Below are 14,713 nucleotides of genomic sequence, written 5' to 3'. Positions count from 1 at the left end.
GCCCACCAGGGGGCGATGCTCTGCCTCTCCGGGGCGTCGCTCTGCCGAGACCAGAGCCACTCTAGCGCCTGGGGCAGAGGCCACAGAGCCATCCCCAGCGCCCCGGGCCATCTTTGCTCCAATGGAGCCTCGGCTGCGGGAGGGGAAGAGAGAGACAGAGGGAAAGCGCGGCGGAGGGGTGGAGAAGCAAATGGGCGCTTCTCCTGTGTGCCCTGGCCGGGAATCGAACCCGGGTCCTCCGCACGCTAGGCCGACGCTCTACCGCTGAGCCAACCGGCCAGGGCTCAAAATGAATGTTTTTAAAGCTCCATTTTTATTTTTATACCCTTAGGAATTCTGCTTTCTATTTCCTTATACCTGGTGTTTCCCTCCAAATGTTGCTGAAACACTGATTCGCCGTAAAGATGAGCCATGTTTTTTATGTTTTTATCCACTGGCCTTGAGAACCCCCAGCACACAGCTGAGGGCCCCAGTTTTGAAGTCAAACGAACACGGACTTGGCCGCAACCACGACGACACCCATTCTGTCCCCCGCCCCCCGCAACAGGCGACCCAGACAGGAGGTCTCTCGGCTAAACAAGCCACGCCCCTTCCGGGATGGCTCCACCCCTTTTAGGAAAGCCCCGCCTTCCGGGCGCGAGGCTGGTTGGACGCTCAGGAATGTACCATTAAATATCCCGGAGGGGGGACGGTCTGGGTCGGGGAGAACGGTTGGAGTCGCCTTGTCTCCAGAGTCCTTAAGATTGAGCTCGTTCCCCACGTTCGTCCCTTGGATGCTCCCGCCATGGTCTTCGGGGAGCTGTCACGGTTCCCCACGCCTGCTGTCCCCCGTCCTCGCCCCCTGAAGCCCCGACAGATGGTGCGGTCCAGGGCGGGGCCTGCGGGCGGGGGCGGGGCCACGGCGGCGGACGTTCGCGGAGCTGGTGAGCCGCTAGCTGGGGAGGGGTCGCGGTCTCTGTGGCGGGCGCGTCCGGGTCGGAACCGCGGGCGGGGGCCGGGGGAGCAGCCTGGGCTCGGCGTGAGCGGTCCGGGCTGGGTCCCCGCGCTGCCGCAGCCCTCCAGCCCACTCCGCTTGTGGGCCTTCTGCTCGGCGCCCGCCGTGGGGTCCACAGGCCTCATACTGACCCCCAACTGCAGGGGGCGCTCTTCCTGGGGGGGCCTCACCTCGCCCGGGGTGTATAGACGGATGGACCCTCGGCCTACGCAGACCTCCTGACCCCGGCAGACCCACTGGTCACCCCCCCCCCCCCGGTCTCAGAGCCGCCCCTGATCCCAGGCTGTTAATAGATGACCGCACTGGGGGTGCACATTAATGCGCTTGCACGAGGGCACCCCAGCCCCGCCCTCAGGTGCACACTCGGCCCGGTGGGGGGTGGGGGTGGGGGGCCGACACGCACACCCCCCTGGCCGCAGCGTGGTCGAATGCGGACCCGCTTGCCCTGTACACGTGGCTGCCCCGCAGCGTCCCCACGCCCCTGACTCTGGTGGCCCACCCGCACGCAGCCCAGGTGAGCATCCTGCTCTCACCCGCCCGCCAGGGTCCGAGGTGGGCAGCGTGGAGCTCTTGCGGCCTCATGGTTCCCACCAGCCCGACTCCCTGCAGCCCCTGGGCCAGGACTCAGGGCCCTGCTCGTTCTTAGAGCATCTCCATCCAGCCCCACCCCAGCCCCGGGCTTTGCTTCCATCCCACTTGGCTACCTGGCAGTTCTGGGGCCTGAGCAGGCAAGGCAGCAGCTTGTGACTAGGGCTGATGGAGGGCTGCTGGCCCTGGTTTCCTTTGTAGGACCCCCCCACCCCCACCCGGCGTCGCCATGGACCCCGAGTGCTTCCGGCTCCTCCCGGCCCTATGTGCTGTTCTGGCAGACCCCAGGCAGCCCGTGGCAGACGACACCTGTTTGGAGAAGCTGCTGGACTGGTTTAAAACCATCACGGAAGCAGGTATGGGTGAGGGTGCTGCCTTTGGCTTTCTCCTGAGGCCAGAGGATACCCATCTGGTTGGTGGCCTCGGTCCTTCCCCAGCTACTTGGGAACACTGAGGGGGAGTGATCAGGAGTGAGAGCCGGAGCTTGACCTTCTGGCCGATTCCAGCCATGACTCAGGACTCCGGTTCAGTATATGTGGTGGCTGCGGAGGGCGTGGGCAGACGTGTTTCTGTTCTCAGTGCATTATTATTTTTGTTTGTTTACTCAGCAAACATTTTTTTCCTTTCTCTCTCTGATAATGAAAGTAATACCTATTCTTTACGCAAAACTTTGACACCACCAAGGAGTAGAGAGGAGAATTAAACCGCCGTCTACCTCTGTCCTGCCAGCCCTTCTTTCCCCCTAACACATCATAAAGCTGTATTTTTCTTATCAAATGAGGTTGCACTATAATACGTGGTGTCTTGCGTTTTCTCCCTTCCCGTTGCAGCGGGTGTTTTCCGCGTGGCACACGTGGATTTGTTGACTGTGTGGGTCACTGTAGTGTTTAATGCAGCACTTCTGTTGTACTTTAGTTCCAGGCATTTCATCATGATATTTTTTTTCTTGGCTCACAGATTGTTATTTAACTTGTTTTTTTAGAAAATTTACTGATTTTAGGTAGAGACAGCAAGAAACATCGATTGGTTGTTTCACTGACACATAGTTTCACACTTGTCCTTCAAGGGTCTGTCGTTCTTGCTCATTTGTTCGCTTCGTTTCTGTGAGGTGTGTAAAAATCTCACTCTAAGATCGTGAAGTCAGCAGTTTTTCTTTGGAAATCTTTTTCATCCTCCCCCCCCCTTCTTGGAGTTAGGTAAGGTCTGAGCAGGCTTAGACTGTTAACACACCTTCTGGGATTGGTCTCTGAACAACAACCTTCTTTTCTTTTTTTTTTTTTTGGTGGAGATGCCGGGGAGCGAACCCGGGGCCTCATACAACGACCTTCTTTTCTAATGCACTGAGGATGCTTTTTTGCTTTGAAGTCAGTTTTTTGTCTGCTGTTACTCTTGCTGCACCAGTTTTCTTAAATGTAGAATTTGCCTGCTGTCTCTTTCCACCGCTGTGTCCGGGCCAGTCCATGTGTCACATCTCATCGTCTCCTCTGAGGTGCTGGCTGGGGCCCCTCGTTTCATCTGAGCAGCTCTTTTGTGTCATGGGTTGAGTTTACTGTTGTATTTGAGCCTGTTTTCACCACATTCTTCTGTATGTCTCCCATGTTCTGTCTTTGCTCCTCTTTCCTTATTTTTCTGCTTTCCACCGGATTGGTAAAGCTTTCTAGTTTTTCTCGACTTTTTCTTCTGGCCTTGAAGTTGCGTGTTACACACACACACACCCGGAAATGAGAAGTGAGGAAGCAGTCAGACAGACTCCCACATGCACCCGACCGGGATCCACCTGGCACACCCACCAGGGGGCGATGCTCTGCTGCAACCAGAGCCATTCTAGCGCCCAAGGCGGAGGCCACAGAGCCATCCTCAGTGCCTGGGCCAACTTTGCTCCAATGGAGCCTTGGCTGTGGGAGGAGAAGAGAGAGATAGAGAGGAAGGAGAGTGGGAGGGGTGGAGAAGCAGATGGGCGCTTCTCCTGTGTGTCCTGGCCGGGAATCGAACCCAGGACTTCCACACGGCAGGGTCGATGCTCTACCACTGAGCCACCCGGCCAGGGCCTCCATGGTGTTCCTTTTTTTTTTTTTTTTTTTTATAGAGTCAGAGAGAGGGAGGGACAGACAGACAGGAAGGGAGACAGATGAGAAGCATAAATTCTTTGTTGTAGCGCCTTAGTTGTTCATTAATTGCTTTCTCATATGTGCCTTGACCATGGGCCTTCAGCAGACTGAGTGACCCCTTGCTTGAGCCAGCGACCTTGGGTCCAAGCTGGTGAGCCTTGCTCAAACCAGATGAGCCCGCTCTCAAGCTGGCGACCTCGGGGTCTCAAACCTGGGTCCTCCACATCCCAGTCCGACGCTCTGTCCACTGCGCCACCGCCTGGTCAGGCTCCATGGGTGTTCTTTAGTGACTTCCCTGTAGGTGAACTCAATAGAAGAGTCGCAGGTGGTGGAGAACCTCTGTCTTCTGTTCGAGGGGTCTGGGGATCTGAGCAGTTACTCCAGCCCAGCACCATCTCCCAGATGATCGTAGTCTGATGTTTTTTTGAGTCTGTCTTGTTTTAAAACCCTTCAGAAGTCATTCCTAACTTTTCAAGTTGTTGACACTTTTTAGATTTGCCCACGTCTGCTGGTCTCTGCTTCTTGCTCCTCCCCTCTCCCTCCCTCTGTCCATTTCCTCCTTACGGAAGCTCTGGCAGCCGGGGCCCCTCATGGGGGCCTCTCCTCCGCCTCCCCCCACCCCAGGTCTGTGAATAGCAGTGTAGATGAGTGTAGAATTTCAGGTGCCGGGCTGGTACACTGGACTTCCTTGCTTTGAGTGCTCTCAGTTTAAAGAAAAGAGTGTCTTATTTGAGAGGGGAAAATAGTTTCTTGCTTAAACCTGGATCTTTTCTGCATGATCGGCAAGACAAAACATCTTTTCAAAGTTTGTTGGCCATTCGTCCTTCCCGTCTGCGCCCCCAACCTGCTGAGGTGTTGGCTTTCTGGTCTGTTCCCCATGTCGAATTAAGTTGTGAATCCTTCATTGCACTTGTTGCAAACATGTTCTCCACTTAGACTGCTAAACCCCAAGGCTTGAGGGAGTGGGGTCTGGGAGTTGCCGGAGGAGCAGTTTTGGGGGGTCTGTGTGGTCCTGTGCCCCTGGTGATGCGCCTCCCGGCGGGGCCCGTGCCCAGGGTCCAGCCTGCTGCTGCTACAGGACAGTTCCTGCCTGGTCGAGCTGCTGTTCCAGGTGCTGAAGCCCCAGGACCTGGGTTCCGGAGTCCTCTCCTTCGGCCTCCGCCTCGCGGGCATCCTTGCAGCCCAGGAGGACTGCTTCCAGTACCTTCAGGTGAGCCGGGTCCTCCCACCCGAGCGGCCTGCCCACAGGTGTGTGGCTTCTTCTCCTGCAGGCATGTAAAGCAGGAGTAGCTGTTAACCACCACTGAGCCTCCAGAATGGGGCTTCCCTTCGCCCCATGTCTGGTAAAGGGTTTGAACAGGGCCATCCGGGTGGGTGGGGGATACCTGGAGGTGGGTGGTGCCCTGGCAGACCCCACAGGCCAGGGTCAGCAGTCCAGGAGGCTGTGGAGACCACTGGGGTCCTTGAGCCCAGAACGTCCTGGCCAGAGGTGGGCCTTTGTGGGTGAAGCTGGTGGTGCTGCTTTGGTGGAGGGTTTCTGAAGTAAACTGCGGCAGGACTGATGGGCCTTCATGGAGAAGCCGGCCCTGGGGGCTGCCCCGTGGAAGCACGGCGGCCTGGCCTCTGCCTGCAGCCTGTGAACAGGCGCCCTCGAGGTCTCGCCCAGTGGGAGGGCCATCTCTAACCTGCCTGTCCCTGGGCGAGGGACCCGGTCCCCACTTCCTTCTCCACTTCCAGCAGGGGGAGTTGCTGCCTGGGCTCTTTGGGGAGGCGGGCCCCCTCGGGGGAGCAGCCTGGACCGCGCCCACGGTGCGCAGCGGCTGGATCCAGGGCCTGCGCTCCCTGGCACAGCACCCCAGCGCCCTGCAGTTCCTGGCCAACTTCGGTGAGTGCCCCACCCGCCTTTCAGCCTTCCCCCTGTGGCCTCGCCTCGCCTCCTGCCGTGTGGCCCCTGGGAGGCCCCTGCACCTTGCTGGGCCCTGTCCTCTTGGAAAGTGGCCGTGATAGCAGGGGACTGTTGTGAGGAGCACAAGGGTGCCCAGGGGTAGAGGCTTGTAGGTTACATCCAGCAGGGGCCCAGGGGTAGAGGCTTGTAGGTTACATCCAGCAGGGGCCCAGGGGTAGAGGCTTGTAGGTTACATCCAGCAGGTGCCCAGGGGTAGAGGCTCGTAGGTTACATCCAGCAGGGGCCCAGGGGTAGAGGCTTGTAGGTTACATCCAGCAGGGGCCCAGGGGTAGAGGCTTGTAGGTTACATCCAGCAGGGGCCCAGGGCTAGAGGCTTGTAGGTTACATCCAGCAACAGCAGTGGCTTTGGGACTAAGTAGGAAGAACCAGGTTTCTGTGGGTTTAAAGCCACAGTAAGGACATGGTGCTGCTCACCCTGCGAAGCTCCAGCTCTGGTGCTCTGGCTCCTGGGCAGAGGGCGCTGGTGCTCTGGCCCCTGGGCGGAGGGCGCTGGTGCTCTGGCCCCTGGGCGGAGGGCGCTGGTGCTCTGGCCCCTGGGCGGAGGGCGCTGGCCCCTGCGGGCCCCTCGGCATCTGGTGGCGTTCCGGCTCCTCCCCTGAGGCTCTGGACTCGGCTTGCTCAGCACTGGCCGGGCCGCTGCGGTCTCCTGCACACCCCGTCCCAGCCGAACCCTGTTTCCTCTCCCTCCCCAGGGGCCCTGGACACCGTCTTCTCCCTGCAGGGAGACTCCAGCCTGTTTGTGGCCTCGGCAGCTGGGCAGCTCCTGGTGCACATCCTGGGTCTGTCTATGCAAGGCCACCCCAGGGGACAGCCCAGCCCACAGGCTTGTGACTGGCCGGCGTGTGCCCAGAAAATCATGGGCCACATCGAAGAGTCCCTGGGCTCCAGCACCACCCCACGGGTCACGCAGGCCCTGAACGTCCTGACCACCACGTTCGCGCACTGCCACAGCCCCTGGACGCAAGGCCTTTGGGTGCAGCTGAGCCCCCTCGTGGCCTGTCTGCTCGAGAGAGACCCCGTCCCCGCTGCACACTCGCTGGTGGATCTCCTCCTCAGCGTGGCCCGGTCAGGTCCCCAGGGGCACCGCCTTGGCGGGGGGGGGGGGGACTGGGGCTCTTCCTCGGGACGCCCTGGGGCGCTGGGGGGGGGACTGGGGCTCTTCCTCGGGATGCCCTGGGGCACTGGTGGGGGGACTGGGGCTCTTCCTCGGGACGCCCTGGGGCGCTGGGGGGGGACTGGGGCGCTCGTCTTCCTTGGGACGCCTTGGGGCGCTGGTGGGACTGGGGTGCTCGTCTTCCTCGGGACGCCTTGGGGCGCTGGTGGGGAGACTGGGGCGCTTGTCTTCCTCGGGACGCCCTGGGGCACTGGTGGGGGAACTGGGGTGCTTGTCTTCCTCGGGATGCCCTGGGGCGCTGTTTCCCCGGGCTGTGTCTCACCTGCTCCCCAGGAGCTCTGCCCAGTGGTGGGAACGCCCGAGGGGCTGTGCACTCAGAAGGCCCTTCGGTCTCCACTGGGAATGCGCAGCCACCGCGGGGGTTGGGGGGACAGTCCCCCTGGGAATCGCATGGACTTTGGTAGCGGGGCAGGAATAACGTTCTCTTTCTGGGTCTTCCTCTGCAGTTCTCCTGCACTGAGTTCTGACTGTGGCCTGTGGGTGATGCTGGCACAGACGCTGGGCTGTCTGAGCCCCACACAAGCAGGGCCGCTGGCTCTGGGGATCCTGAAACTGCAGGACTGGTGAGCACGGGGTTCATGGTGTGGGGCAGGCAGAGGGTCTCGAGTGTGACCCTGTGGTCTGGGAGCTCCAGGGAGCTCCAGGGGCCAGAGGACAGTCTGAGGCTGCCGTCTGGGGCCTGCCAGGCAGAGTGTCGCCAGGAGCGTGTGGTTGTCGCTGAGGCCTTGGTGTGGGCTGTGGCTTCCGTGCTTTCTTCTGAGACGGTGACTCTTTCCACCAAGAGCTTTACGGGCTCTGCAGGGATAAGACAGGTTCCTGGAGCCTCCACCCAGAATCGGTCGGGTTTGTGCCCAGGACTCACCCCTCTGCTACCCTCTGCCCCCTCCCAGTGGCCTTAGGTGTGGGCTCTGGACCACCATCATGTGTATACCCCAGGGTGGGCACTAGGGGCTGTGGGGCGGTGCAGGGACCCGGTGAGCAGGAGCAGCTGGACAGCTCCTGGCAGGAGAGGGAATCTGTCCCTCCTGAAAGTGTGCCTGGGGCCCAGAGAGGCGGGAAGGATGAGGATGTCATTCTGGAGTTCCGGGCGGTTGCATTTGGTCCAGGCTGGGTGAAAGTGGCCTCAGGCCCACTCCCCAGAGGGGCAGAGGAGCCTGCCAGCTCAGGGCTCTGGACGTTCAGAGAGGGAGGTGTCCAAGGGGCGGAGGATTGGGTGGCCAGACTGGCCTCACACCCTGGTCCGGGCTGACCACACGGGCAGACTGCCTTCCAGGACATGGGAGGTCATGTCTGGGCTGAGTGGAAGGCGAAGCCTCCGGGGACGCTCCCGGGGTGGGGCCCTGTCCCCATGGCCCTGAGCAGGCACTGTCCACCAGGGCAGGTGTGTCCAGACTGCCTTGGGCATCTCCTAGCAGCCCCCACAGTGCCACGCTGCCAGCCTGGGCACCTGTCGCAGGGCCTGCAGGGAAGCTGCTTCTCCAGAAGCGTCCAGCTGCCGGGCGCTCCCCCCTGGCCCCAGACCTGCAAGGGCTGTCAGGGGAGTAGCCAGCCCTCCTCAGGTCAGGCAGCGCGCACCATGTTCTCTGTTCTCAGCCCACAGGAGCTGAGGACGCAGGCCTCCGATGTCCTCCTCCAGCCCCTGGCCTGCGTCCTGCAAGCTGCCGCACAAGCCCCCGGGCCCCCAGGTACTATTGGCATGGGAGGACGGAGCCTTGGGGTCAGGGCAGGCTGGTGGGTCACGGGTACTCGCCTCCCCAGCTTCGAGTGGACACGGCGGGCTGTGGGCCACTGTCCATCTCATGTCCTCACCCCAGAGTTAACGGGCAGTGTGGCCGCCACTGGGCAGTGTGGTGGCTCCAGAGCATGAGATCTGTCTTCCCCGCCCGGTCCTGGCAGGGTGGTGGTTCCTTCCCCCTCCCGGTCCTGGCAGGATGGTGGTTCCTTCCCCCGCCCGGTCCTGGCAGGATGGTGGTTCCTTCCCCCGCCCGGTCCTGGCAGGATGGTGGTTCCTTCCCCCGCCCGGTCCTGGCAGGATGGTGGTTCCTGAGCCCGACGGGCAGATGGGCCTGGCCCTTGTCTGCCAGGCCGTCTGGGTCCTGAGACTTGTGCTCTAGCCACACGACGGGGAGGATTCACAAAGGGGACCCGGTTGTGCCGTGTGGTCCGTGTCGAGTGTAGGGATGACCTTCTTGACCAGCAGTAGCCAGCCCAGGGTTGGGCTGTGGGTCAGCGGGGACTCGACCACGTGAGAGCCCTCAGACAGGTTCAGAGCCCAGCTCTGGTTGGCTGGACATCACCCCGGACGAGCCACCCACTCGGAACCTCCGGTCCTCGTCCCTGCCACGGGCGGTGGCGAGGCCCGTGTGGCCGTGTAGGCTGTGCCTGCTCACTGGGAGCTTTCTGGTTCGACCTGCAGGCTTGCTGGCCGGGCCTGTGGGGAACTCGGCAGTGGTCAGTACGCTCCTGTCCTCCAGGTCAGCCTGTGTGGGTCTCCTGTGCCAGACCCTGGCCCACCTGGAGCTGCTGCAGCCCATGGTAGGTATGCCCTGGCCTGTGTCCCCAGGACGGGCTGCAGGTGTGTGGCCTGCACTGACCCTCTCTCCTCTCCCAGGCCCCCTCGCCCTGGCCCCAGGCGCCCATGCTTGGGGCTGCGGTGACAGTCCTGCAGTTCTGCAATGGCTCAGCCGTCCCAGCCTCCGATGTGGGGAGCCGCCTCTGTGTGGTCCTGGCCGGCTGCGTCCGGGTCCAGCGAGCGGCCCTCGATTTCCTGGGGACGCTGTCTCAGGGGGCAGGTGAGCAAGAAAGCGTTCGCTCGTGCTCCCGGGGTTTGAGCGAGCCCCACCGCCCCCTTTCCTGGCTGCTCAGAGACGTCCTGTTCTGTTGTCCTCTGCCTGTCCTCTCAGATGCGGGCTTCGCTGCGTGGGGTTCTGTCCCCGCTTCCTGGGACTGACGCATACCGTCCTGGGGCGGGGAGGCCCTGGTGGGGGGCGGGGGGTTTTACACCCCCCACCCCCCACATCTGTCTCAGGCCCCAGAGAGTCGGTGACGCAGGTGTTTGCCATCCTCCTGGATTACCTCAAGAGCCCCGACTCCAGCCCCACGGTACTCGCCCGGGGCCGGGGACAGGGAGGCGGGAGGCAGAGTGGGGGGACCCTGCCAGCCCCGATCGGGGCCAGAGTCGCTTCTGAAGTGAGTTGGGAGGGGCAGGCGGCTACATGGGGTGTGGCCCAGGGCCCCGCCTGGCTGAAGGGAGCACTCTGGGGTGCCCTGGGCCTGGGACAGCCAAGGTCCAGGCTCATCACGGCTCTCAGGGGAGGTGACCTGAGTGGCCCTAGGCTTGGCGACCCGTGTTTCCTGCACACAGACCCCTCTCCTAGCTCCGTGGCTGCGTTGGGCCCTGATGGGTGCAGTGAGGGCCACAGGCCCCTGAGTGGCAGTGCAGAGGGGACACGAGGCCTGAGGACCCCCGGGGCGCTGAGGCAAAGGCGCGGGTAGTTTCTTGTGTCTCGGGGCAGAAATCGCGTCTCCCCAGGAGTGCGGTCTCCTCCTCTCGTTGGGAGGCCCGGTCTGCTGCTTGCTGAAGCCACAGCCTTGTGAGAACGAAGCCCAGTGTCTCCTCCCTGCAGCCCCCATCCAGTACCCAGGGCGGGAGCAGGAGCACAGGGCGGAGGCAGGGCAGGTGGGCGGCTGCCCCTCCTGGCCCTGCAGCCCCGCTCTGCCTGCCCAGGTTCTGAAGAAGGCCTTCCAGGCCACACTCAGGTGGCTCCTGAGCTCGCCTAAGTCCCCCGGCTGCTGCGACCTGGACCCTCACACCCGGCTGTTCCTCGGAGGTAACCCGGCCCTTCCCAGGGGTCCCGGGAGGAGCCGTGGGGCTGGGGGCAGCGGGGCCGGGGCGGGAGGTGGGTGGGCATGGCGGGGCCACTCTGAACCGCCCTCCCGCCCCAGAGCTTCTCCCTGTGCTGCAGAAGCGGCTGTGCAGCCCCTGCTGGGAGGTGAGGGACTCGGGCCTCGAGTTCCTGACCCAGCTGACCAGACGCTGGGCCGGTGAGTTCTGGCGGGGCTGTGGGGCGGTGGGCCCGGCCTCGGCACCCCGATTGCCTCTGGCTGGCTGTGGGAGCCAGGGCTGCTGAGGCTGCGGGCGGGGGGAAGGGGGCTGCCCTGGGGGGAGGGGGAGGCGCAGGCTCAGCCTTGGCTCACACTGGCTGTGGTGGCTTCAACCCCCAGGGCAGGCCGGCTTCAGACAGGCGCTCCTGGCTTCCGAGGTGCCCGGGCTCGCCAAGCAGCTCCTGCAAGACCCTGAGAGTTACGTCCGAGCCAGCGCAGTGACCGCCGTGGGGCAGCTCTCCAGCCAGGGGCTGCACGCCAGCCCTGGGCACCCAGAAGGCCCACAGGTAGGAGGCGGTGGGGCCCGGGGCCAGCAGCCCACCCCTGACAGCTGTTTGGATGCCCAGCACGGGCATTCTGTGGCAGGGGTCTATTGGGCATGTCCCCGATGTGTCCCACTCAGCCTGTCCCCGATGTGTCCCACTCAGCATGTCCCCGATGTGTCCCACTCAGCATGTCCCCGACGTGTCCCACTCGGCATCCCAGACCCTGTCACTTGGCTGCGGTCACCCTCAGCGACAGCTGAGCACACGGAGGGTGAGGGGCCGTAGCCGAGCCCTCGACCTGCACGGCGGGCTCCGTGGGGCTCTCCCTGCGTGCCCTGGTCAGCCTCCTCCTCTCCGTCCCCCAGAAGAGCCTGCTGCTGGACCTGCTGCACATCCTCTCCGCCGACCCAGAGGGTTTCCCCCGGAGGGCCGTCATGCAGGTCTTCACCGAGTGGCTGAGGGACGGCCATGCGGAGGTCGCCGAGGACACGGAGCGTTTTGTGGCCAGGATGCTGCAGGTGGCGAGCCAGGACCTGGACTGGGAGGTCCGGGTCCAGGCCCTTGAGCTCGCGCTGGTGTTCCTGGCGCAGACCCTGGGCCAGCCCGGCCCCCACTGTCCCTACGCTGTGACTGCCCCCGAGGCGGCCCCCCCTGGCCGTCTGGCCCGGGCCCTGCAGGCACTCTGCCGGGTGCAGCTCTTTGAGTTTGCCTTTCGAGCCTTGTTTGACTGTGACCGCCCTGTGGCCCAGAAGTCCTGCGACCTTCTTCTCTTCCTGCGGGACAAGGCCGCTCCCTACGATGGCCCGCAGGAGGCAGGGGGCAGCCCCGAGGTGGTCTCTCTGGAGGCCACCTTGCAGAGGTGGCGGGCGGGTGAGCAGGGCCCACCTCTGGGGCCCTTGGAGCCGGAGGCCGTGCTGGCCGTGCTGAGGTCCATGGACCTGGAGGGCCTCCGGGGTGCGCTGGCTGAGAGCAGTGACCACGTGGAGAAGAGCCCTCAGTCGCTCCTGCAGGACATGCTGGCCACTGTGGGCATTCTGGGGGACAACCAGGCTGACTGCTACTGAGGCGGCCCTGTGGTGACCTCCCTGCCCCTGCTGCTGGGCCTTGTCCATTTCTCAGGTCCCGAGGGCTCCGGCGCAGCCTGGCTGTGCAAGGTGTCCTCCGGGAAGCCAGGACCAGGTGAGACCAGCAAGGTCAGAGTCACATGGTGTGATGTATTATTAGTTTATTTTCTACTAAAAATAAATGTCACTTGACAGGAGCACTGAGTCATACCATGTTCTAAGAGCGCCCAGGCTGGTGGGAGCTTGGAGAAGCGTCTGAGGAGGGATCTTCCTGTGGGACAGCCACGTTTCCTGGCCACGGTTGGGTCTCCCCTTGGGCCCCACTAAGCCTGCGGGATGACCAAGTGTCAGGAAGCAAATGGCTACGCCTGGAGAGGTCTGGCTTTAGACCTTGGCCCCTCACAATAGTGATCCCAGGTCCAGCCAGGCCTGGGTTTCCAGCCTGTGAATCCTCAGAACCACCCCAAGTTTGTAGCGACTCAAAGCTCACTGCCAGGCCAGCTGAGCTGCCAATGGGAGCATCTGGGGAGCTGAGATCCAGGCCGGTCCCCGGCAGACAAACAGGTGCCCCAGCCTGGCCCTGCCATTCGGGGCAGCGTGACCCTGGGTAAGTCACCTCCTCTAAGAAGCCGTTTCTCCACCTGCAGAATATGGGTTTTGCTATTTGCCTCCCAGGTGTATATGACCTGGTGTTGTTCTAAAGCACCCGGCTCGGTCAGAGAATAAATAGCTAGGTAGATTTAAAAACCTTAGAACTAAATGCAAATACAGCATCATCATTTGTGGGATGCAGCAGAAGCAGTGCTTAGAGGGAAATCTGTATCACTAGAGTGCGTAAGTTAGAAAACAAAACATCGAAAATCAGTAAGTTTCCACTTTAGGATAACTAGACAGTGAAGAGAAATTAAACCCAAAGTAAGCAAAAGAAAAAAACTAATAAAAATTAGTGCAGAAATAAAATTGGAAACAAAATCAATAGCATCATCTAAACCAGGGGTAGTCAACCATTTTATACCTACCAGCTACTTTTGTATCTCTGTTAGTAGTAAAATTTTCTAACTGCCCACCGGTTTCACAGTAATGGTGATTTATAAAGTAAGGAAGTAACTTTACTTTATAAAATTTATTAAGCAGAGTTACAGCAACTTAAAACATAGTAACAACTTACCAAGTACTTTATGTCAGGTTTTCACTAAGTTTGGCAGAATAAATCTTTATAAAACGACTTACTATAGTTAAATCTATCTTTTTAGCCTGACCAGGTGGTGGCGCAATGGATAGAGCTTTGGACTGGGATGCCAAAGACCCAGGTTCGAGACCCTGAGGTCGCCAGCTTGAGCGCGGGCTCATCTGGTTTGAGCAAAGCTCACCAGCTTGGACCCAAGGTCGCTGGCTCGAGCAAAGGGTTACTCGGTCTGCTGAAGGCCCGCGGTCAAGGCACATATGAGAAAGCAATGAATAACTAAGGTGTCGCAGTGCACAACGAAAAACTAATTATTGATGCTTCTAATTTCTCCGTTCCTGCCTGTCTGTCCCTGTCTATCCTTCTCTCTGACTCTCCCTCTGTCTCTGTAAAAAAAAAAAAAAAAAAAAATATATATATATATATATATATATATATATATATATATATATATTATTTATTTATACTTTGGTTGCTCCTCTACAGCCCACCATGAAAGCTGGAACACCCACTGGTGGGCAGTAGGGACCAGGTTGACTACTACTGATCTAAACCACAGGCTTGGTTCTTTGGTCAATAGATCAATTTTTCTGATAAGGCTCTAGCCATGCAGGAAAGAAGACAAATCATTAGTATGGGAAATGGAAGACAGGATGTCTCTGCAGGGGCCGTGAAAGCAAAGGACAGTGAGCAACCCTATACCCACAGCTCTGATAACTTAGACATGTGGGCCAGTCCCTCAGAGGACACACAACTTGCTTAACCCCGCAGGAGAAGAAATAGATAATCTGGATAGGCCTGTTGCTACTAAGTGGAATTGGTAGTTGTTAACCTTCCAAACAGAAAACTCCTGGCCCAGACGGGTTCACTGGTGAATTTACAGAATGTTCGAGGAAGTCGTGGTAGCCGTTCGTTCTCTGCAATTGCTCAGAGGCAGAAGGAACATTTCCCGGCTCACTCAAGGAGGCTAGCATCATGCTGACACTGAACCCAGACAGAGACAGTCCAAGAAATGGAGACCACTGTCCCCATAACCATAGGTGTAAAAGCCCTTAACAAAGTCACAAATCCGACAACGTATAAAAAGAATTCTCCACCGTGATCAAGTCGGGTTTATCTCAGGTGCCCAAGGCTGGTTCAACATCTGGACACCAGGGGTGAGAGATGGGCTGGGAGGCCCAGGCAGGGAGAGTCTTGATGGGTACAGCCCAGAAGTCACACGTGATCGTCATCTGTGTCCCCTGGCCCAGACTTCTAGCATGTGGC

At 60.4% G+C, this 14,713-nt stretch overlaps 1 protein-coding gene across 2 annotated transcripts; it reads left to right on the top strand.

Moving 5' to 3' along the window:
- Window positions 1-1,805: 1,805 nt before the first annotated feature.
- On the top strand, window positions 1,806-12,461 carry BRAT1 (BRCA1 associated ATM activator 1). Of its 2 annotated transcripts, XM_066273494.1 has the most exons (13): window positions 1,806-1,938; window positions 4,746-4,900; window positions 5,428-5,575; window positions 6,349-6,721; window positions 7,277-7,393; window positions 8,424-8,515; window positions 9,247-9,365; window positions 9,442-9,622; window positions 9,859-9,932; window positions 10,558-10,660; window positions 10,776-10,874; window positions 11,055-11,221; window positions 11,566-12,461. In XM_066273494.1, the coding sequence occupies exons 1-13, from the start codon at window positions 1,812-1,814 to the stop codon at window positions 12,262-12,264; spliced, it is 2,454 nt and encodes an 817-aa protein (XP_066129591.1). In that variant the 5' UTR covers window positions 1,806-1,811; the 3' UTR covers window positions 12,265-12,461. The 2 variants fall into 2 exon arrangements, with proteins under 2 accessions (XP_066129591.1, XP_066129592.1); XM_066273495.1 differs by lacking the exon at window positions 10,776-10,874.
- The last annotated feature ends 2,252 nt before the right edge of the window (window positions 12,462-14,713 follow it).

The sequence above is a fragment of the Saccopteryx bilineata genome, chromosome 4 (assembly GCF_036850765.1).
Source record: "Saccopteryx bilineata isolate mSacBil1 chromosome 4, mSacBil1_pri_phased_curated, whole genome shotgun sequence".
In the NCBI taxonomy this organism is placed as follows: Eukaryota; Metazoa; Chordata; class Mammalia; order Chiroptera; family Emballonuridae; genus Saccopteryx; species Saccopteryx bilineata.
This window is presented reverse-complemented; position numbering and strand designations above follow the sequence as displayed.

Excerpts from the sequence above, each read along its gene's own strand:
- BRAT1 (XM_066273494.1), top strand. The coding sequence starts at position 1,812 with ATGGACCCCGAGTGCTTCCGGCTCCTCCCGGCCCTATGTGCTGTTCTG. Across the intron at positions 4,901-5,427 it reads ACTGCTTCCAGTACCTTCAG|CAGGGGGAGTTGCTGCCTGG; the intron begins GTGAGCCGGGTC and ends CTCCACTTCCAG. Across the intron at positions 11,222-11,565 it reads GGCACCCAGAAGGCCCACAG|AAGAGCCTGCTGCTGGACCT; the intron begins GTAGGAGGCGGT and ends TCCGTCCCCCAG.